A 23,956-nucleotide genomic window follows, 5' to 3' on the forward strand; every position below is an offset into this window, starting at 1 on the left:
ATTCCGGGGGTCCGGGGTCTTCGGTGGCGGGGGGCCCCGCTTCAGCGGTAAGTCGGCGGCGGGGGATCCTTCCGTTCCGGGACCCGCCGCCAAAGTGCCCCAAAGACCCATGGCGGGGACCCCCCCTCTGCTGAATTACCGCCGAAGTGGGACCCGCCGCCAAAGTGCAGCCCCCACCGCGGGTCTTCGGGGCACTTCGGCGGCGGGTCCCAGAACGGAAGGACCCCCCCGCCGCCGAATTACCGCCGAAGACCCGGCTGCACTCCGGCAGCGGGTCCCGGTTCGGCGGTAATTCGGCGGCAGGGGGGTCCTTCTATCCCGGAAAGGAAGGACCCCCCTCCAGTGAAGACCGGGAGTGAAGAAGCTCTGGGGGCCGGGCCCCGCGAGAGTTTTCCGGGGCCCTCGGAGAGAGTGAAGGACCCCGCTCCAGGGGCCCCAAAAAACTCTCGTGGTGGGCCCCTGCTGGGCCCGGGGCCTGGGGTAAATTGCCCCACTTGCCCCCCCCTCTGGGCAGCCCTGCAGGCCAGCTGTGGCCTGATTGGGGCGTGGCCACAGCTGTGGCTGTTTCCCCAATCAGCCGAGGCTTGCTGCTTTCCTAGCAGCAGCCCTCTCGCTGTCTCAGCCCTCTCCCAGGGCAGGAGCAGGTGACCACCCCACTACAAATACAAATTATAAAAAGGTTTAGAAAACCTGATCTATGAAGAAAGATTGAAAAAACTGGGCATGTTTAATCTGGAGAAAAGAAGACTGAGAGGGGCACTTGATAACAGTCTTCAAATCTGTTAAGGGCTGTTATAAAAAGGATGGTGATCGATTGTTCTCCATGTGCACTGAAGGTAGGACAAGAAGTGGCTTAATCTGCATCACGGGAGATTTAGGTTAGATATCGGGAAAAACTTTCTAATGATGCAGATAATTAAGTTCTGGAACAGGCTTCCCCGGAAGGCTGTGGAATCCCCTTCACTGGAGGTTTTTAAGAACAGGTTGGACAAACGGCTGCCAGGGATGGTCTGTGTATACTGGGTCCTGACTCCTTGTGGCGGGATGCACTAGATGACCGCTCGAGGTCCCTTGCAGCCCTACATGTCTCTGGTTCTATGACTGTAGCATATCCAACTCTTTTGGAATACAGTAATTTCCCTGTGTACATTTTGGGCCTGATTCTGATCCCATTTATACTAATCTAGTTCCCTTGACTTCAGTGGAGTTACTCCTAGTTTAGGTCCTTTCTGTTTTCCCTTCCATGTCCTTTCCATCCTTTGCTTTATCCCATTCAGTTTCACCCATCTTGATACTTTTATACAGGCCAGCTGATTGGGACACGGCCACAGCTGTTTAGAAAACCTGACCCCCCTTCTTCAAAAGGGGCCTTTACTTGTGAGTGTCCCAATTTGCAGGGTAGTTTGAGACACTGCAGCGACTCTAACGTGATACCCGTTGCTGACGTTAAACCTTAATAGTCCCAAGGAAATCCGCAGGAGCGAGGGGGTCGGAATATAGCCCCTTTCTGAAAAGACACTGATGAGGGAAAAATTCTTCCCTGAAAATGTCAGGGGACGGTAAATTAACCATCACCGCGTGTGGTATCCTGGAGCACTAACACCATTTATCCTACTATTATTATATGTGTCACAGCAGCTAGATGCCCTCGGTAAGATCAGGGCCCTGTTGTGCTCGCTACCGTATGACCTCACAGTCAGCGCCAGTCTAAAGAGACAAGACACAGCTGAAATGTAACAACCTTCAGCTAAAAGTGGTTTCCGATCGCTCGACTGATGTGAAACAGCCACGAGCCAGAAGGCTACACTGACTAACGGTCCCACAACTGCAAGGCTCCTTTTACCATCCCACAGCACAGAATTCTCTTTACATGGAGACAAGTGCTGGGCCAAATTCACCTGCACTCAGTGAAGACAGTGGAATAACCCGAGGGATGAATTTGGTCCAACTCCAGTGAAGTCCTTAGAGTGATGCCAGGGATGGATTTGGCCCACTACATTTAAATCTACAGTGACTTCACAGCATGTTATGGGATGGAGTCAGAGATCAGTTTCCCAATCTCAGCAACTCTCGCTCCCACAGACGTTCACATTGGCAGAGACTGGCTGGCTCTGTTAAGAAATGCTTGGGGGGATGGAACAAATCTCTCCTGACTGAAGAGCCAGTCTGATCCCTGGTAAGGCCTGTCTCTGCTGGGGGCACATATGGCGCAAATGATCAGACAAAGGTGTGCACTGTACACAGAAGTGAGAAGGTCCCAGTGGTTTGTGACTGCTATTGAGAAGGGGCTGGGAGAATTATCATGGGTTTAGAGATACAAGTCAGGACTCTTTTGTTCCCGTGTGTCAGTGATTATACCCACCTACCTCAGAGGGGGTGTCTGGAGACCTTAACTGCTTGTCCAGAGCTTCGTAGCTGCACAGCACCAGTCCTTATAGAGGTTGAGGCCGCTGAAGTTTTACTTTCATAAAGTGGTTTTTCTGAAGACGTGTTGTTTCTTCGAAATTTTCTGATTTTTGACCAAAAAGCCCTAAAAATGAAACCACAAAAATAAAGAATAATAAAAAAAAATCCTCCCCCCCCCCGAAATTTTCAGAACCAAAAAAACCTGAAAAGTGTTCAGTTTTTTATTATTTGTTTTTTCTTCAAGGAAAACTTGAAATTTTTTGAGGAAAAATTTCCATGAAAGCAAAACCATTTTCATTTTTGTCTACATATTTTGCAAAAAAACCTCAATGTTTTTTCATCTGGCTCGTCCATTCCTATCTTGCTTCTTCATCTGCCCTCTGTCCTTCTGTTTCTCTCACAGTATTGCCAACCCCAAATGTTCAGAAATCATGAGTCAGGCTCGCCAAATATCATAAGATTGGCTTTAAAATCATGAGATTATGGAAAAATAATTGATTTGGGGTTCTTTTTTTTTGCCTTCTGCTTTTTGAAACTTTAGGGGGCACTGGGGTCACATTTTGAAGCTTCCTCCACAGCCACGAGGGCTAGAAATTTATTTTTTCTTTAAGAATGAAGGCTGAAATCATCACATATTCACTTGACTCCAGGAGCTGGGGCTTGAAGGAAAACAATAATTATCATGAGTCTCATGACAAAATCATGAGAGTTGGCAACACGGCGTCTCACTTGCTGTCTGGATTAAACCTTGCATGTCCTGCAAGCTGTGACACTCTGAAGCTGACTCTGTTCTGGCCATGTGTCCCAGACTGTAACACTGATGGCCCGTACATAATGCCATCTCAGATCTCTCTGCCTGACACCTTATCCTGGCGGTGCTGCTGGCAACCCAGCACGGGACATCCAAGATGAGAAAGGGTGAAAAACAGAGCGGGTTGGAACATTGCCAATGAAATGAAATTTCACCACAAGATGTTGTTTCATTGAAGCCTAAACGTTGTCCAGAGAGGTTAGAGTGACAAGGTGGGTGAGGTAAGATCTTCTATTGGACCAACTTCTGTTGGTGAGGTAAAAGATATTACCTCACCCACCTTGTCTCCCTAATATCCTGGGACCGACACGGCTACAACAACACTGCATACGTCCAGAGATGTATTGGTTTCAACAGTTTCTGGTAAAAAAAAGACTGATGTTGCATGGCTGGGTGGTTAAGGCCCTGACCTGGGATGTGGGAGACCTAAGTCCCTGCTGTGCCTGATTTAGAGTGATCTGGGATGGAAAACTCTGTTCTGAAGCCGGCAGAGCAGGGACTTGAATGTGGGTGTCCCACGGGTCAGTGCCCGGACCACCAGGTTACACACTCTGAATCGAAAAGCTCAGGTTTGCATCTTAACATGGACGCTAGGAAGTATTGGCTTAGCCCTGCCGATCGACTGGGGAAGGAGAATGCATTTCCAAGAGCACTCCCTTTTCATGCATAACATCCATCTGTTTGATTTTCAGGTCCAGATATGTTCTGTGATTTTAATGGCAAGAAGTACGGTCCAGGAGAGAGCTGGCATCCCTACTTGGAACCTCAGGGGCTGACGTACTGCATCCGATGCACCTGTTTGGAGGTATAGCTTCACAGTCTAATCTGTCATGCTGATCTACAGTATGAGAACAGGTGTCAATGGTGCTGTTACCAGACTTGTTTATAGTGGGCCACTGGGCATTAACCTTGCTTTGGAGGCCTTTAATCAGTCCAGTTATGGTGGCAAACTCTATCAAAGAGAAGTGTCTTGCAATTATTTTAAGGGTGACCAGCTGCTGGATTAGCCTAATCCTTTTTGGAAACTCATTCCACAACCGAATCCCCCGGATGATGAAGCTTTATCACTGGCTCTCACAGCTTCGTAAGCTGCATTGTCCCAGAGGTGGGAAGCCAGGTTGGTGGATTATGGGTGGAGATGTGGTGGAGTCCTGACCCATTGAGAGCTTTGATGCTCAGGGACACGGCCCTGGACTTGCAATGGAAGTGGACTGGGAGCTAATGGAGGGAGTGGAGTACAGGGGGTGATGGCCTTGCAGCAGCCCATCCTGCTGAGGAGACTATCTGTGTACTGTACAAGCTGGAGCTTCTGCATTTCCTCCCATGTTCAGTCCTCCTAGACAAAGGAAGATCCTGTCTAGAGTGACAAACACATGGGTCCCTGGGGCCAGGGCCAGGAGCAAAGGGTAACATTCCCCAAAGAAGACTGAGGCTCCATTGTGCTAAGCCCTGCACAAACACATAAAAGAGAGTCCCATAAACCTGACCGTCCAAATAGGCATAAGAACATAAGAAGACCATCTAGCTCAGTATCCTGCCATCCGACAGCGGCCAATGTCAGATGCCCCAGAGGGAACGAACAGAAAATCGTCAGGTGATCCATCCCCTGTTGCCCATCCCCAGCTCCTGGCCAAGGGTGGGAGGGGAAGCAGCACCACAGAGATGGGAAGTGCCTGGCCTAAGGTCACAGGCAGAGTGAGGAGCAGATCTCAGGTCTCCTGAGTCCCACAGCAGTGCCCCAGGTACAAGACCACGGAGCCTATTGGACCAGATCAACTTAGTGAAGAGCCAAGCAGTGCTGAGGCTTTGCACCGTTTAGACGAACAGGGAGATCTGACAGGATCGGTGCATGGGGCAGAACGTTTGCAGGCCAGCTGGCCCCTCTAGTAACTGGTTAGACAGTCTCATAATCATTGTACTTTTCAAGGATCATACGCTGGTTAGCAGCTTGTGGTGCTACCCAACAATTTAAATACAATGGCCCAGACCTTAAGCTGGGGTAACTCAGCCTAGTGCCTTCCACTTCTGGCTCAGTCCAAAAGGCCAAATAAGGCAGCATCTTCATAAAGGCCTGCGGGGGGGAAGGATTTTTGTCCCTGAGCAGCCCTGTTCTCTCTCCCTGCAAACAGAATGTGAATGTGAGCTGTTACCAAATCCAGTGCCCAGCCCTGCATTGCGTAAAGCCTGTCACTGACCCGCAGCAGTGCTGCCCTCGCTGTGCAGGTAAGTGGATTTCTGGAGCAGATTTCTTCGTTCCACATTTCTGTTTCTCTGGGAGCTCGGTTTCTGTGGATGCTTCTGCTTTTGGACAGTCAGGGCGTGAGGAAAACAGGAATCGTAACAACACTCTGCACTTATAACACTGTTCTTAGCTCTAAATATTTATATTAGGAGAGGGTCCAAAAGCCCAATCGGGAATGGGGCTCCCGTGTGCCGGGATCTGTGTAAACCCAGAAGAGACAATGCCCAGTAGAGCCAGATCAGCACAGGACATTGATGGAGCTGTGCCAATTTCACCAGCTGAGGGGCTGGCAAAAATTGTTGTCCCCATTTCAGAGCAGCGCAGGGTGGCCCTGAGACCTGCTCAGTGCCTCACAGCGAGGCAGGGCTGGAAATCGCTCCTGGAGCACATGATTTTTTGCGGGGAGGCAGTGGGCACACGCCCACCCAAGCGAGGCTGAACTGGGTGCGCAGAGCCAGGTGCCGGTCTCCCGCATTAACTCTGCGATGAAGACGCACCCTTCGCCTCTCTGTTCCAGTGTATCCCTCTGCAAAGTGGAGACCATCTCACGGGGGCCCTGGGATTATTGTGTGTAACGAGTTTTCGTGGCCTCAGAGGAACGTCGCTGTAGATGTGCAAACTATTATTATTTCACCTCACTATTTGAAACAGATGTGCCGTCTGGGCCGTTGTGTGAAAGGACGGGAAAACGTGGAAATCTGAGCCAAACCCTGCAAACTCTGTTGGTTTTCATCACTCCCCGCTCCAAACTTATAGCGCTGCATTGTGGCTTAGACAACGTGCTCACATAGGGATGGATGTGGGGTGTTAAGAATCCTCCCTTACACTCGTGTGCAGGCTACCCAGGGCAGATGGGCCATGTCTGGTGCATTGGTGGGGGTAGGGGACGGAATCCAGGCTCCCCTCATTCCCTGCCCCCCGTCCCTGCATTGTGGGGAAGAACGTGCTGCCGAGGCAGGAAAGCAGCCTCTCACTACCCTCTGAAGCCAAGGGGAGAAAGGGAGGGAATGTGGCTTCCTTATCCACCAGTCCTTCCCTTTTACTGTGGCGTGTCTTTGGCAATCTAACTCTAATTTTAAGATGAACAATAATCTCACAGAGAGGCAGAGCAAACTGTCTTTATGGGCTCCCTTCCAGGCGGTGATGGCCCGGGCCAGGCTGGATCCGGGGCGGGGGGGACGGCTGATAAAAGTGTTCCTTGTTTACATCTTCCCGGGAAGATGGTCCCAGCTTCCCATTATTCACAGCAGTGTCAGTGGAGTGGATCTGTTTAGCGTCAGGGTTTCGGGGCCTGCATGCCGGGCCTGGGAAGTGACGAGACTCAACGGGGCTGTTGCTGTTCCTCCTCTCCCCCTGTAGAGCCGCACACGCCGTCTGGGCTCCGGGCGCCTGTGAAGTCTTGCCAGTACAACGGGACAACCTACCAACCAGGGGAGATGTTTACCACGAGCGAACTCTTCCCTTCTCGGCAGCCAAATCAGTGTGCACAGTGCAGCTGCTCCGTAAGCTATTTTTGAATCAAAGGGAGTCGCAATGCTTTATCTGTCAGGCGGGCATGGGTCTGAAGGGGGAGGACGTGGTCAGGGAGTGCCAATCTTTGTACAGCAGTATCACAATAATCTGACCAGCTATTCCAGCTCAGCTCCGTAAGGGGTGCTCCCACCGGTCACGGCTGGCCTGGCAATGTTATTCCTCAGGAGCTGACTCTGGTAGCCATCCCCATGTTGAATAGTACTTCGCTCCATGAGTAGTCCCATTGGCTTCCGTAGGACTATTCAGTGGGGTCAGGTAGTGTATCAGAGCCTGTCCCTTTGGATAGGAATTCTGCTCTTACGCTGGTGTAAACTGGAAGCTCTTCCATAGCAGTCAATGGAGTAAAACCTGCATAAGTGAGAGAAGATTCAGCTCCTTCCCTGTTACATGAGACTGATCAGACTTGATGAGAGACAGGAGTTCTCTGGCCGACTGATGCCTAGGACTGGATTCTGATCTCTTACACTGGCGTCAATCCCATTGATTTCAGTTGAGCCTCTCTGGGTTTACAACACTGTATTGAGTCAAGTTCAAGGTCTCAGTCCTTGTCTTCAAGGTGCTCGCTCAATGGCCTGGGCCCATGTCACTGGGCTGGTACACCCCACCCCCCTTTGGGGAGAGTGGTGGGGTCATTATAACCCCGCAGCTGAGTCTGGATGACCGCCCTTGGCTTCTGAGCAGTACAGTACAAACGGTCGGGGTCAATAGGGTGCCCTCCCTTGCAGGGCTGCATGGCCTAGTGGCTAGAGCCAATATGGATGCCCTCCTCTGCAGGGGGGTGTGGCCTAATGGCCAGATTCAATAGGGTAACCCTTGACCAGCAGGGCAGCGTGGCCTGGGGCAGGAGTGGCTGGAGAGGTGGGCCGCTGCCTTGGGGTGGGTGACAGCCAGGGTAGAGGTACCTGAGCCCTCCCTGCTCCCCTGGGTCCCAACCCAGGGCCCAGCGGTGGCAGGGTTGCCCGCCACCTGCTCAGTGGGGATCCTACTAAAACATGCTAAGCCAAGCCCCAGTCCTGTGTCTGTTTCCCTGTTAAGTTCCCCTGCGTTATTTCCGACCCGTTCCTCCATGGCTAGTTGTCTTGAGAGTCCCATGGCCTCTCCTCCCTCTGCAGCATTGGATGCCTATGGATCATTGGTCATCCCTGGCTGGCTGGCCTCTGCGAACTGGAGTGTTGGCGGGTCCCGCCGCAGGAGCATGCAGCACCTTCGCTGGTCAGCCCCGACTGAGCTGAGTTGCTCCCTTTAATATCTAGATTCCAGCTGGAGCATGCCCAGCAGAGATGAGGGGGCATGGCCTTGCTGGCACACAGAGTGTGGTTAACCCCCGCTGAACCAGTGTGGGTCTGGTACCCCCATCACAACCCAGGATATCTAAAACAGCCTAAAGCTCCAGGATGAAGACCAGGGTTGACAACTTCACTCTGGCTCAGTAGAATGTAAAGCTCATCTATTCAGGAGACAGAACTTTCTCAGGCAGTGGTCCGGTGGTCCAGTGAGATGAACTCCCCCAGGATCTGAATGATCGCAGATGTCATCACCTTCTGCTCCCAGTGCAAGATGAACTTCTTCCACTTGCCTTCTCTGACATGAACGCAGAGCGGCATGGACATTGCAAAAAATGCCCCCATAACACGCCCAAACAAAACACTGCACTGCACACACAATTCTCCCAATGGGGAGAGGTTCAGAGAGAGAGAGAACGAGTCACACATGAGACATGTTGGTCACATCACTTAATGCATGACTGGAAGGTGCTCAGACACTACAGAGATCAGGGAGGGATATGAATCTAGCTAGAACAGAATAGAAATAGAATAGTAACCAAGAGCAGAATCTGCCCATTGAGTGTGAAGATACAAAGACTGTATTAGGACCAGATTTTAGCTTAGTATTTTCCTCCCACAAGCAGTCACCATTTGATTTCAATGGGACTACTCGTGAAGTAAGGTGCCACTCAGCGTGAATAAGGATGGCAGGTCTTGGATGGCAGGACTTTTCACCCGGGAAGATGAAGGGCCCTCCAAAATCTTCTGACCACACCCTGACTAAATAATAGCTTCTTAAAAGATCCAAAAGCTCCACCCTGCTACCAGTGCAAGATTGCTCCTTACTGTCCGTTTTCTAGTGCCTTGTCCAGCTAATTGTAAACATCCAAAGTTAAGACCAGCAGAGGGGATGGCTTGGAATCACCCATTGGAGTTCACCACAGAGACCTTGCTGGGGTAGAAGCATTACTGTGTAGATGGAAGCACTTGGCAGAGGAGGCTTGGCCGTACACCAACGCCTTCGCAACACGGCTCCTGTGTGCTTAGAAATCCACTGAAGCCGTTACATTACCACGCTAAAGTGCAGATTTCAGTAAGAAGCAAGGTACTGAAGCCCATAGCACTGCATACCTTAGTAAGTTACATTGCTACCTGGGGCTTGCTTTGCAGCCGTGAGCTTGGGACCATTTGTGGCAGAAAACCCTGCAAGAGGCTGTATCTTTTGCTTTTAAATTAAATTAAAAATTAAAAAATTAAATTTCAAGGCAGATTCTATAGTGACCTACTGTTATTCTCCTCAACTGGTGACCCCACTGCTGTGGGTGTTATGAACCTCTGTCATTATGAGGCATTGGCTGTGAACAGACTCCTGTCATCAGAGATAGTTTTAGCTAGTTTGTGTGAAGAGCAAATCATTGGTAGTGGATCATCTTGTCTTTCAGTTTGCAAACATTGCCAATGGGCATTTGGTGAATATTTTTCTTCCCAGAAAGCCTGAAAGCCCGGGAGCAGACTCAGACAGGGACTTGGCTCGACTCTGGTAGCCTTCTGCCACAGTGTTTTACCCTGTCTTTGCAACAGATAGTGTTAATGGCCTGTTGAAAAGCGTGTCCCTACTCCTGTTTGCTTTTTGAACTCTTTACTAGACTGGCGAGCGCACAGTTTGTCCATTGTAAGGCCCAAAGATGGATGTCTAAGGGGTGATGATGCCAGTAAGCTGAGTGTCTGGGGATAGATTGAGAGGCTTCTTCTCGTCTTTCCCATTTCTCCAGGAGTAGAACATAAAACTGCAGAGCAATGACCACTCTAAACTTGGAAGGCGTATGGTAACATTCCAAGCATCAATAACCTCTCTCTGCATGTCCCAAAGCCATAAAAAGGAGAGTTCTGTACAGAGATTGCTTTCATTCCATTTATTATATAAAGATATTAAAGGGGGCCAGATGGCTTATGGGGTTGTAATAGGGTGTGGAGCCTTTCAACTCCAGATCAAGTTCAGCATCAGAGCATCCAGAAGTCGTTACTACCTGAAGGTTCTTGGGAAGACTACGTGGAATGAGTTCTTGGTCTCAGACCAGTTCTTAATGGATGGGTCTCCTCATCACATTGGACAGTAGCTCCCTTGTTGGAAGTGTCTGTGGAGAAGCCAAGGACTGAGTAAGCCATGGACAGTGGGAATGGTAAACTAGTGCTAGTGTCGCTGCTCTATAGATAAATAGAAGGGGCTTAATCTTCAGGACTGTCCATTTCACATCGATCGACTGCAGTGAAGTCACGCAAAAATTCATTTGAAAGAATATGAGGGCTTGATTTGTTGTCGTCTTGCACCACGTGTAGTCATTTACCCCTGCACCAACAGGTCCTTGGTCCTCACTAAGGTGCCTGACACTTAAACTGACTTACTCCGTATGAATAAGGATGGCCAAACCTGGCACATAGAGAGAGACAAATAGACACGAGACATACAAATTATATAACTGATGGGGCTGGTTCTTCTCATGTTTACACCAATTTTATACCAGCATAACTCCTGATTGATGCCCTTGCTGATGAGAGGAGAACCAGACTCAAAGGTTGTGTGTATATTTGTATGTGTGAAATATATACAAATGGAGAGGGATGCTTCCATCAACAATTATATATCACTGCAGCGTTTGGTTTTACTGTCTCATCTGCTTTATGTGACACCGCTGATCAAGAGCTCCCACGTTTGTACGTACTTGCTGGACATGTTGGATTGCTTTTCTCTGGTTCTCTGTTTATTCAGTGGGATAATGTCTTGGATGCTAAGGGGAAAATAAAATGATCACAATGAAGCCAGGCACCAGTAGGATAGTGATTGGTCGTGTCTAATATTGCCAGTTGCTGAAACAGCTGCACGAACAGCTGGTCTAACTAACCTCTTTGAAAACTGCACCAAGTGCATGGCCTTTGGCATAAATTCTTTTATTTATGGCATGTGCCTCTCTTCCACTTGGCACATACATACGCAGCTCTAAGCAGCGACCTGACATTCGCAAGGGTAAATAAGGAAACAGTCATCCGTGACCTAAAAACAAGCAAGGGCCAAATTCCAGCAGCACTGAAGTCAGTGGAGATAGTCTGGATTTACACCCCTGACCCAAAAGCAGCATTTGGCTCAAGGCTGTCTTTGTCGAGTGGAGCCCCAGGATATTAGAGAAATGAGGTGGGGGAGGTAATATCTTTTATTGGACCAACTTCTGTTGGGGAGAGACAGGGCCGGGGGGGGGAGGGGGAAAGCCGGTACAAATTACTGGGGCCCGGTGGTCCAGAAGGGGGCTCGGGGCCCAGCTTCCCCGGCTTCGTTGGCCCTGTTTAGCCCGTCCGCCCTTGCTGGGAGGCCTGACAATTTTTTTTCATCAGGGCCCGAACCCGCTCTCGACGGCCTTGGGGAGAGAGACAGGCTTTTGAGCTACACAGAGCTCTTTTTCAGGTCTGGGAAAGGTACCCAGAGGGTCACAGCTAAATACAAGGTGGAACAGATTGTTCAGCATAGTAGTTACCATGTATTCGAAGGGACCATTAAGATAGCGTGGCCTGTTAACTTCGCTGAGATCCTTAAACAAAAAGAGGGGTGTAGTGCTTACAGATTGTTGTGATAAGCCATAAATCCAGTGTCTCTGGTACATTCATAACTCTGCTAGACACAAAATATCATGGACTGAACAGAGACACTGGATTTATGGCTAATTACAACATTCTGTACCCACTAGCCCACTCTAGACACTGAGGCCACGTCTACACTAGCAAGCTTACAGTGGCACAGCTGTACCAATAAATCTGCATTGCTGCAGGATCGCTCATGTAGCCACATTATGCGGATGGGAGAGAACTTCCCCATTGACATAATAAAACCACTTCCATGAGCGGCAGAAGCTATGTTGGTGGGAGAGTGTCTCCTGCTGACAAAGCGCTGTGCACACGAGTGCCTATGCCGGCGAAATGATGTCACTCTGGGGTATATTTTTTCACAGCCCTGAGCTACAGATGTTTTGCTGACATAAGTGCCAGTGTAGACATGGGCTAAAAATCATGGACTGAACAGAGACACTGGATTTATGGCTAATTACCACAATCTAACCCTAATTGGCTTTTTCATATCCCCGAGCGAGGTAGTTATCCCGATTTATGTCTGTAGCGTAGACAAAACCTGTGGCTCGAAAGCTTGTCTTTCCCACCAACAGATATTACCTCGCTCACCTTATCTTTGTTGAGCCCTGGTCTACACTACAGAGTTAGATCGATGTAAGGCAGTTTATGTAGACCTAACTCTGTAAGCGTCTACACTCCAGTGTTGCTCCTGCTGATGTAAGTCTCCCACTAAACTGACTTAAGAACCCCACCTCCAAGAGAGGCATAGCGTTAGGTTGGTGGAGTTCGGTCGACGTAGTGTCAGTGTAGACGCTGTGTTTACTGTTCTGGCTGTCAGTCCCTGGCAGTTGACAGTCAGAGCCCCGCCTTCTGGTGCTGTGATTTGGAGCTGGGCTCCAGCTCCAGGGTATCAGCCTGGCGGGGCTCCAGCTGTCAGCCCTGGGCGGTGAGGCTGTGGCTGTCAATGCCCCACACTGACATCCGGGGCATGCACTCCTGGTGAGGTCGTGCATTGCCAACAGAAAGAGCTAGTGTGGACACGCAAAACCATTTTAATTACTGCAGGGGCCGTATATCGACGTAACAAAGTCAACTTAGTTTTGTAGTGTAGACATGCCCTCAGGGTGAGTGAGTGGTTCAGTTCAGATCCATTGATTCACAAGACTTTCTTCCTTCTTATCCTCATTCACCTACACACCACACCCTTGTCTTTTCTCACCTGGCAGTGGAAGAAGCTGTCAAAGGATCTAGAGATGTTCACAGTTAGTTTAACTATCCTCAGTTGGGATGCTATAGGTACAATGAAAAATATTCCTGACCCAATGCAAGGGGGAGAGGTCCCTGATATCTAAGGGGCCTGGATGGTGTAAAAGCCTCATAGCATCTCTCTCTGATTTCTAACTTGCACGCTGCATAATGGGCCAAATTCAGACCTGGGGCAAATGGATGAAACTCCATTATCTGCAGTGGAATTGTGCTTGCTTACACCAAGGCTGAAGTTAGCCCGTTATTCAGATTTATCCATAGAGCACTGATCTTTTCCAGGCCACCGCCTACCAATAATAAATATTGGTGAGTCTAAACCACAAAATCCATCTCCGGGTCCAGATTACAGATTGTTGGAAGCGCTTGGTTCTGGGGGTTTGGATTGACCCAATATAGAGATAGAGCAGAGCTGTGAAATTTGGATCCAGATCTGGGCTCAGATTCCAAACTCCATTTCCCATCTGGCTTCCCCACAAACCTGGAGGTGAATGGATATGGAAGGAGAACGTGGCTGGCTATGAGAATCCTGCTGATCAAACCTGGCTATAATCGATTCCCTTCTGTAGCAATGCGAGACTCACTGGCGCGGCACCTCCTGCTGGTCGTCTGGGAATTAGCTCCTTTCCAGCATACGGAGCGGCCTCTGCAGGCCAGTGGCTCGCTTGCCGCTGGCCCGTATCCCTCCCGGATCCCAGTGCTTCTTTACCTCAGAGTGCTGCCCCCAGCAGTACCCCCTTACTCTGGGTTTCCCCTCCCAGGGGAACCCCCAACCCTCTAAACCCACCTCACCACAGTGGGTATTGCCAGTCACCATCTAGCCCCCACTCACTGGGGCAGACTGCAGTCTGTAATGGCCACTCATCACTGGCAAGGAGATTGGACCAGCTGCCTCTGCCTAACCTCAGGCTACACCTCTGCAGCCCCAGTACCTCTGTGGGCCTTCACCAAGGCCTGCAGCCTGGGGGTTTACCAGGCTGGTGCTCCCCAGCTTCCTTTGTCCTTCCTCAGCTTCAGGTACCTTCCTCTCAGGCAGCTAGAGTGAGACTCCTCCAACTTCTGACCCCAGCCCTCTTATCAGGACCAGCTGGGCCCGTATTGAGCTGGCCACAGCTGTAGCTGCTTCCCCAATCAGCCTAGCTTGGCTGCTTTTAACCCCTGTTCTCCATCATGCAGTTTTCGTAGCACAGTTCTCAAGCCCAAGATCTGACCACACTCGTCAGAAATATGCTAGGACCCTGCCAGTGAAATCTGTTTAGGCAGTCGCACGGTGGCAATTGTTGTTTATGTGATGGCAGCGCTAGCGGTGCATTATGCACTGTTCACACTTTGTAGAAGATCAGCGCTGTCCCTGCCCCACAGAGTTTGCCATCTCAGTGTGGGTAAAGCCCTACCACGCACACTCATTTGAGCATGTGCTATACAATACAATGCAACACTGCTTGATTCTGGTCCTGTCTGGTGGCTGGGGACTGGTCATGATTTCTTTCCCTAGTGAACAAAGACTGCAGAGCTTGATCCGTAGGTGGTGTCGATCAGTAAAGCTCCACTGACGTCAATGGTGGGCTGTCAGTTTACGCCAGCTGAGGATCTGGCCCAAGGACTATGCACTTAGAGACAAAGCTGGGGAAGGCTGCTCCAGTATGACAGTGATACCTAGCTCTTCTAGAACACTTTTAACCACTAGATCTGAAAATGCTTTACAAAGGAGGTCAGTATCATTAGCCCCATTTTACAGATGGGGAAACTGAGGCACAGAGCAGGACGCAACTTGCCCAAGGTCACCCAGCAGGCCAGTGGCAGAGCTGGGAATAGAATGCTGGCCTTCTGAGTCCCAGTCCATTAGGCTACATAGATTGAAGCTGGAATGGAGTAATTGCAAATTATACAACAGCTCCCATTATTGCTATAGTAAATTGAGGGCCCTATCAGTCCATCCATTTTTAAGAACTTCCCACTGAAATCAAATAGTGAAATCTGCTTAAAAATCAATGGCACAATTTGGCCCCGGCTATTAAACACTAAGGGTATGTCTACACTACCCGCCGGATTGGCGGGTAGTGATCGATTTATTGGGGATCGCTCTGCCATCGACTCCGGAACTCCACCGTGGCATGGGGCAGCAGCAGCGGTTGACTTGTCGCCATCCTCACGGCCGGGTAAATCGACCTAAGATACACCGACTTCAGCTATGCTATTTGCGTAGCTGAAGTTGCATATCTTAGGTCGACTCTAAGGATCACTGTACTTGTCAGGACATTGTTAATGCCAATAATGCATCAGGTTGTTTTGTGCTTCCTAGGAAGGCCAGATTTACTGCGGCTTGGTGACCTGCCCTGATCTGTTGTGCTCCTCTCCTCTAACTGTGCCAGACTCCTGCTGCCAAGTTTGCCAAGGTAACATGGGAACCAGTCCCTGCTGCTAAGTGAGGTCTGCTGTCAGGTCAGTGGATGGGAATCGCAGCCCTGGCCGTTAGCCAGGAGGGGGAATGTCACACTTATTAAATATGACTTTGAAAATCCATGCTGTAAATTGCACAAATCTCTGCCTCCGTGTCACCAGCAATGGTAAGAGAGTCTGAGGCATACAAAGCCTCTTGGGCGAAACAAAGCCTCTTGGGCCAAATTCTTCTCTCTTCCAGCAGTGCCCCTCCGCTGTGTACTTGTGTGGAGTGTAAGTAGGGTCAGTGTCATGGCCTGAGTCGTACTCCTTGTTTTACTGGCCCTGTTATATTATGTTAGTGACGTCACATCCTCACAGAAGTTCATTTGTCAGGCTCGGGAGAGGCTGCTTTGATTGTGGAAGTACAACTGGCTATGACGATTATTGTCATTGTTCTGATAAACTGGTGAAAATGCCGCAGTGGCGTAGTCCTTCTCAAGGGATAAAAACACCCTGCGGTAATTAAGAACCAAAATGGCATTTTATGCTTGATTCTCCTCTCACTCGATTCTCCCCGGGGTAGCTCTAGTGACTTTACGGTCATTCATCTAGATTTACACCAGGGTTAATGGGAAGACAGTCAAGCCCTGTATTTATATGTAAAATTCAGAGCAGGGAATCAGACCAGCAGTTTCACATCACGCTGTTACCATCTACTAAAATTATAAACAGTTAGAGGCCCCAATTTTGCTCTGTTACACCAGGGTAAATCTGGAGTAACTCCACAAAAGTCAGTGGAGTTGCTTCATATTTAGAGCCAGGGCTGCCCGGGGTGGGAGAGGGTACACAAATGGGGCAATTTGCCCTGGGCCCTGCAGGGGCCCCCACGAGAATATAATATTCTATAGTTTTGCAACTTATTTTTATGGAAGGGGCCCCCCCGAAATTGCTTTGCCCCAGGCCCCCTGAATCCTTTGGGTGGCCCTGTTTAGAGCAGTCTAACTGAGAGCTGAAACTGGCAGACATGTTGCCAGCAGCCACCAGAATTGGTGTGAGACAAGCAGGGTTTTAGACCGAGAGTGCCACCGTCCCCTTTACATATGTAATTATCGGGGCTACTCTGTACCCCAAACTCTTAAGGTGCCAGTAGCGTGCCCCGTGTACCGTGTCTTGGGGGCAAGCACCGTAGGTGCTTCAGCTGGGCTGTGTAGGTACTAGCCCTGGGCGTCTCCGTAACCACAGACACACGGCTAAGGGAAAGATTTCTGATAGATAGGGCTGGCAGGGAGAAGGTTGTAAATACCCTAGGTGCAGAGGTTTAAAGTTCCTGCTCAAAGTGAGCAATCATGGCTCCTGTTTGGGTCCCTGGGGCAGTCCAATTGAGTGAGGGTCAGGGCTTTTCAGGCCTAGTGCCCAGGGAGCCCTCTCCCATCCAGTCTCTATTCAAGCAAATAAGCATTGTGGGTTTCCAGGCCAGGCTCTGTTAGTGTCTCTCACTGGGGCCCCTTTGCACTGGCTCCCTGCCTATCTGCTGCTGCTTCCCCGTAAGTCCCACCCAGACCCGTACCCAGTGTGATGACCAGCAGTCACAGCCTGTTCCATGTGTGGCTCTGTCCACAGTTCCTGGGGTCTCTTTCCAGCTCCCTGCTGCCATGCAGCTCCCGCCCCCACACAGCCTGGCCACTTCCTGCTTCAGGACCTTTCCCGTCCCTGGCCAAGGGAGAGGCAAGTGCAATGGGGATGGGGCTAATGGGAACATAGTCCCTTCTTAGCCAGGAGGAAGGGGATGTACAGTGGGGAGGGAGTTGAAGTCCCCTGCTTTGCAGATCCATCACATGTGCTTTACTGCACTCCAGGGAGGTTTAGACTAAGGTAACTGGATTTGCAGAATCAAAAACCTCTCGGACACTTTAGGGGCAACATTTTCTAGGGTGGTGGAATGCTCGCCATAGCAATACGTTTGGAACTGACTTTTGTAGCTATAAAGAAAAAAAACAACAACAAAAGTTAGGACTGATGAACTGAAAGAACCGGGACATTTCAGGAGTGCCTGGGATGTGGTGACACAAGGACTGTCCCCATAAAACCAGGATACTCACATTGTATCTGTGCCCTGCGGCCTCCTTTAGTGATTAGAGCATGGTTCTCTTTTTGGGAGCCTCCTACAGCAGAAGCCAGGTGCTCGTTGAGAGTAATTCCCATCTTAACCTTCTGCGTTTCCTGTTGTAACTTTGTATTTTACAGACGGTTCCTATGAGAAGTCAATGGAAGAGGAGCCCCTGCAGTTAAACAGAGGTGTTGTACGTGATGTTTACATTTTAACAATCCAAGTGTCCCTTCTAAAATAAACCACATCACCAATTCACGGAAATCCATGTTTCTACAACACTTGCCCTTTAAGCTGTTCTTCTACCAAAACCCCAAACCAAACGCCCAGCAATAACAACAATAAAATTCACCCCAGGCAGAGTCTTTATCCCAAAAAGGGAGACGTGTCAGAAACTCCGTGAAATCGACTAGAGACTCCATTATGCTATTTATTTTACATGGAACTTGCTCGGATACCATGGAGACGGGCAGCAGGATACAACCCTGGAACAAACAGTGGCCTTCACTCTTCAGAAATGTCTGGAAGCCCTTTCTGAATGCAAAGGAGCATAGAGATGATGGCCTAGGTTTAGCTCTGCTCCCTGCTCCAGACCAATGGTCCATCTAGCTCAGCATCCTGTCTTCTGAACGTGGCCAGTGCCCAGTGCTTTAGAGGGAATGAACAGAGCAGGGCAATTATCGAGTGATCCATCCTCTGTCGTCCACTCCCAACTTTTGGCCGTCAAAGGTTTAGGGACACCCAGAGCATGGGGTTGTGTCCCTGACCATCTTGGCTAATAACTATAGATGGACCCATCCTCCAGGAACGTATCAAATTCTTTTTTTTAACCCAGTTATACTTTCAGTGTAACCTGGGAGCAGAGAGGTGTCAGCAGTGGCACACTTGGTTACTGGTAGGACTGGGAATAGAAGCCAGGTCTCCTGACTCCCAGTTCAGTGCCTTAACCACTTTACTGCTGATGTAAAAAGAAAAAGCGCCGCCGGCCACTGGCATAGTCCCCATAGCCATGAGCAGGTTTAAATGATATGGTGGTTTAAATGCTAGAGGCAGTCGGAGCCTAGTCTACATTAGTGCCTCCCATTGGTGCTGCCCCCTAGTGGAGTCACGCCAGGGTTCGCTGCAGAAAACAGCCTGGGGCAAACACAATCTAGTTCCCGTGCAGTGATAGCAATTGCTTTTGCTCAGAATACCGGTTTCTCCCCTTTCCCTCGTACAAATGTAGCCCATTCCTCCCAGAGCATGGCAGCCAGAGCCTGAGCTGGATGGGAGCATGTTTTCCCACTGCCTCGCTGGCTAGTCTTTGTATCCACACTACTAGGGCGGAAAAAGTGAGCTCCTGGCTCCTTTAGGTTGATTCATGGCGACGTTTCGGGTTGGATGACCAATTCCAGGTTTGCGGGATTAGGTCACTTACAGCTTCTTGTCCTTACTCTTTCCAAAGCCCCGTGGCCAAAATGCCAGCACCACACCTCTCCAATCTATAAAACTCCAGAAATCGCCACAAGGAGAGCCTTTGTGCTATGTGCCTTGTCCCATTTTTCTCTGGAATCCTGAAGCCAGGGGCAAAGTATCCCCATGCAGTGCAGGATTACCAGTCTTGAGAGAGCATTGACTTTTCTGCTGGCCTGCAGCCTATATTGACCTCGGGGCTGGGTGTGGGTGTGTGTGTGTGTCCTGGGATAAACACAGAATATGACCCATTGACTAGGTTCAGAAGCCAGGAGTAGCTTTGCTAATGTCAAACATGGTATTTGACTTGACGCATGTCGTGTGGGAGTGGGATTGAGCGGCAGGAATCGAGGAACGGTAGCAAATTTCAACTCTACCATTATTGTGAGTGTTACGGTAGCACTTAGAGGCCCCACCGAAAATCGGGGCCTCATTGTCGTGGGCGCTGCACACATATAGTAAGAGGGAGTCCCTGCGCCAGAGAGCCTGCAATCAAAACAGACAAGACAGAAGGAGAAACAAAGGCACAGAGAAGCAAAATGATTTGCCCAAGGCCACCCAGTGGCAGAGCCTGGAATAGCACCCAGGTCCCCTGATCTCTATCCACTAGACCATGCTGCCTCTTTAGATCCTCAGCATTTCCCCCTCACAGCAAATGTGTGCGTGACTTTGAGCTAGCTTTTCCCATAAAGCGCCGCAGACTGAGCAGCCGAACTGCCTGGTACTCAGTAGTATCCTTGTTTCCGGCCTTTCACAGAGACACTCTCAAGACCAGTGCTTGGGGGATCTGGTGAGCAAGAGGTTGCTTGGCGGGACTGCTTCCACTGTGATCAGTTCCTCGCTGGAGTTCATTCCCAGGGGCTTCAAGCCAAAAGGAGGCGGAGGTGGCACTACCGTCAAATTCATCTTGAAAGAAAAGCACAAGAAAGGTGACGGGCTGTTCATTCCTGGGGGCGAGGTTTCGGTGTGTTCCCCGGGAAGTGGGTATGTGGGGGGAGGGATAGGCTCAGCGATTTGAACATTGACCCTTAAACCCAGGGTTGTGAGTTCAATCCTTGAGGGAGCCATTTAGGGGCAAAATCTGTCTTGGGATTGGTCCTGCTTTGAGCAGGGGGTTGCACTAGATGACCTCCTGAGGTCCCTTCCAACCCTGATATTCTAGGATTCTCAGCAGGCTTCTGGAGTGCAGCAGAATCCAGTTAATTGCAGCCATATAAACAGCTGACTGGGTGGTGGTGGTGGGTGTACGTCTGCCCGTGACAAGTCAGATTAAATGCCATGCCTGGGGTGGTGAGCCCATCACATCTCTCTCAGGGGTCAGCTCATTACTGGGGCCCAGCGTGCGCCTCCTAGATGCATCCTCCATTCAGGGAACTACCTCTTCCCAGGCAAAAGGAGAGTTTGTGGGGAGGGTTAGCTTCTGTGGCCTCCTGGGACAGGGATCCTTGCAGTGGGGAGGAGGAGCCGGTATGGAACACAAGGTCCCTCCACAGGCTCCCTGGAAAACCTGCAGAAACATTTACACGGCCTGGGCTGGGACTGTAGTAACTTTTCTGTGGCACTGCCCCTCGTGTTAGTGGCAGCAGTGGGCTAGTTTCTGTCAGAACAGTCCTGCCTGGCGTCCTTCTCCAGGAGAATCTCTGGGGAAACTAGAAAGTGGGGAGAGGGAGTGAGACAACCCCTGCAGCCTCCGGGAACTGTGCAGGAAAACTCGGGTAACTTGGTGATGCCTTCCTCCTCCAGCTCCCTCCTGGGGATTTGTCTCCAGGAGGGGACATTCTGGCCCTTGGAGGGGAGACCGCCAAGGAAAAGTCAGAGACCACAGCAACTCGTGTTGCAATTCAGTAGGTGGCGCTCTTCCCTCGGAGTAGTGCCGAACAGATGCATGTTATTAAGGATCTCAGCATTCTTTTTTCAGATACAGTCCTGACAACTCACGCTCATTAAAGATCTCAATGCAATTTATGCAGGAGTAGGGCTATTAGCCCTACTGGCCTGGCCAAGTTCCAGCTCTTGTAGCTACATTCAGCTGCTTAAATCCCCCTTGTAGTTTCATTTCCCTGTAATTTTCATACTCACCTTCTATCCTGAAGTATTCTGTAGTATTGCTGCTGCCGTGTTGTGCCCCAGAGGGGGTTGCAATCCCTTTGACATAGTTTGCCTGTTAGTTTGGTAGTTTGGCAAAGTTCTTTGAGATCCACCAGGACGAAAGGCACCGTACAGAGGTACAATATGTTTATTATTATTTATTGTTACCCTTCTCTCTTTCTCTTCAGCTTGCGTTTACAATGGGAAGACCTACTCCCATGGAGAAGTGTGGCATCCCGTCTTCCGACTGTATGGAGTCCTACCATGCATCCTGTGTACCTGCACGGATGGGATCCAGGACTGCCAGAAGGTTACGTGTCCCAAGGAATATCCTTGTGAATATCCTGAGAAAGTAGAAGGGAAATGTTGTAAAATATGTCCAGGTACGTGGGAGAACAGATAGACTATCATCCCCAGCATTCGCCGCTCTCTCCTGGTGTTTTGCCTTCATTTATTGCTGGCTTCTCTTTCCTTTGGCTAGTTTTAATGCCCCGATCCTACATATGCACTTGCTGAACTTCAAACAAGAGTAATCATGTGATTTCAGTGGACTAAGCACATGTATGTGTTAACACATGGACTTGTGTGTCTCCTGATTGGATTCTGGTCTTTTTGTGAAAGCTTTTTGGCTTGAATCATAGGGATTAGAGATGGAAAAGACCTGTGAGGCCACCTGATCCACGCCCCCTTCCAGTGAAGGACTGTTTCCTAAGTTATGTCTCTCTGTACTTCATTTAGCTTTAGAAGTTTAGGCAATGAAACTTCTCTCACTTCTTTAGAAGTCTACTTGGAACCAAGGGGCAGGAATTGCTGAGTGAAGTTGTATGGTCTGTGTTCTACAGGAAGTCAGGTTAGATGATCACAGTGGTCCCTTCTGACCTTGAAATCTGTGAATCTCACTGCTAGGAGCTTTTTCCCAAAGTACATTTTACTGCAACGTAAATACTTTGCCACTGCCAAAATGATTCCTCTTAAGCCCTTCCATTACTCGTAGGCTGTTATCACATCCCTCCCACTTCGTTACTGGTTAGCCATGTCGCATGATATTGGTATTGCCTTCCGCGAGGAGAGGTTGGGAGCTAGAGTTCGTGGGTTCTAGTCCCAGCTCTGCCACTGATTCGTTGTGTTGTCTGGGGGCAAGTCACATTCTGTGCCGTAGGCGCTCCCATTTGTAAAACTTCGTTGTGCCGCAAAGGAGTGGTTGGGAGGCTTGCTTACTTGTTGGGCAAAAGCTCTGAAAGGTGCAACAGGGGTGCAGTTTGCTGTCACTAGAATCAGTGTAGTTCACATGGTGGTGCTGTGTGTCCTCTATTGGGCCGTCTTGGTCAAACATGCACTGACTTTAATGGGGGTGTGCCCGCTTTAGGACTATGGACAGTGTTGGCAATGGTGGAGGAGGGCAGGCTGGGTACACCCCTGTTAGGATCGTGCTAAATCCAGACAGCTAGCCGAATGCTTATGTTATGGTCATTGCAAAACACCCCTCTGCTTTTCTCTCTCTCTCTCAGGATTCCGATGTTGTTTATATCAGTGTAAATCAGGAGGAACTCCAGTGCAGTGGAGGGAGAGACACCAGTGCAGGACTGGTGTGAGAGCAGAATCAGACCCCATAGTCTCACTCCTAAAATAAACTCCGTGTTTATTTATAACCAGACTTTCTCTGGAGTAGTGTGAAAAGCTCACCAGCCAAAAGGGCGAGAGAACAAGGCGAAATTCAGCGGTGGGAGGGAGCTCCTCTGAGTTCCAGGAACCTCAACCAAATGCAACAAACTGGCTTCCAAATCTGAAAGCAAATTCTTAATTACTGCAGAAGCCAAAAATTGACGACGCACGTTCGCTTGGGAGTGTTCAAAATTGCTCAAGGTTGTAAATATCCCTCCAGCGACCACCCTCCCAACTGACATGGCAGGCCAGATTCAGAGGTGACGTGTAAGGGAGTGTGGGTGACACCTCAATACGTGGGTGTGAGTGAATATAAAGGGGGCTGGTTCTGATCACACTTATACCTGGGGCCCGATCCTGGAGTTACATCGTTACGCGCCAGCCAAAGATCTAGCCCCTATTTTACTTTGGGACCATCCCATTGGTTTAATTGAAACTATTCCTGATTGGCTGGGGAAAGTGAGATCACAAGCAGGCCCCGTGAGTCTGAACTGGTGTAAATGACGTGTCAATGGGCCAGAAGAGAGGGGTGCAGCCGGAAGAGCCCCTACCAGGCATGTGTTGGGAGGTGCCAATTCAGAGTAGCTGTGCCCAGGCTGGATTGTCCTCTCAGATACAGCTAATTAAATCAGGAGTCACCCCATAAAGTCAATGGAGTTACCCGGGTAAAGCCAGTGTAAGAAGCCCAGGGGAGTAGCCCACAGCTACTTTAATATACATCTTCTGACACCTTCCTCTCATCCACTGGTCAGGACAGGAAGATTTGCCTTGTTTTCCTGGAGCCCATGCCCCAAAAGCATGACAACACTGTCCAGAGCATTTGTCTTCTAGAGTCTCAACGCCCCTCTCCCTTCCCCCGCAGGGAGGTCCAGCAGATGACCTGCAGAGGGGACTGATCAATCCCACATGCTCCACCAGTGTGTTACATATACCTCCAAATTACTAGTGTAGCCCGACATAGCTTTGCCGACTTCAGTGGAGCTGTGCAGATCTACGGCAGCCGAGGATCTGACCCAACATTGGTAAATCAGCCCCCACATTGAAGAGTGTCCAGATCCAGGGGTTTGCTGTGAGCCCTGCTTTATCCCCGCTGAAGTAAATGAGGGTAGGTCTACGCGGCGTTTTAGAGCAAG

At 49.8% G+C, this 23,956-nt stretch overlaps 1 protein-coding gene across 4 annotated transcripts in view; it reads left to right on the forward strand.

Moving 5' to 3' along the window:
* The window catches only part of CHRDL2 (chordin like 2), a 65,105-nt gene that overhangs the window by 27,374 nt on the left and 13,775 nt on the right, over window positions 1–23,956 (forward strand). For all 4 annotated transcript variants that reach the window (XM_045022520.1, XM_045022518.1, XM_045022519.1 and 1 more), the window contains exons 2-8: window positions 3,910–4,022; window positions 5,347–5,440; window positions 6,819–6,961; window positions 15,435–15,528; window positions 17,759–17,814; window positions 19,831–20,002; window positions 21,350–21,544. In XM_045022520.1, coding sequence (XP_044878455.1) covers window positions 3,918–4,022; window positions 5,347–5,440; window positions 6,819–6,961; window positions 15,435–15,528; window positions 17,759–17,814; window positions 19,831–20,002; window positions 21,350–21,544 — 859 coding nt within the window. In that variant the 5' untranslated portion in view covers window positions 3,910–3,917. The remainder of the gene's footprint in view (window positions 1–3,909; window positions 4,023–5,346; window positions 5,441–6,818; window positions 6,962–15,434; window positions 15,529–17,758; window positions 17,815–19,830; window positions 20,003–21,349; window positions 21,545–23,956) is intronic.

Source organism: Mauremys mutica, chromosome 1 (genome assembly GCF_020497125.1).
Source record: "Mauremys mutica isolate MM-2020 ecotype Southern chromosome 1, ASM2049712v1, whole genome shotgun sequence".
In the NCBI taxonomy this organism is placed as follows: domain Eukaryota; kingdom Metazoa; phylum Chordata; order Testudines; family Geoemydidae; genus Mauremys; species Mauremys mutica.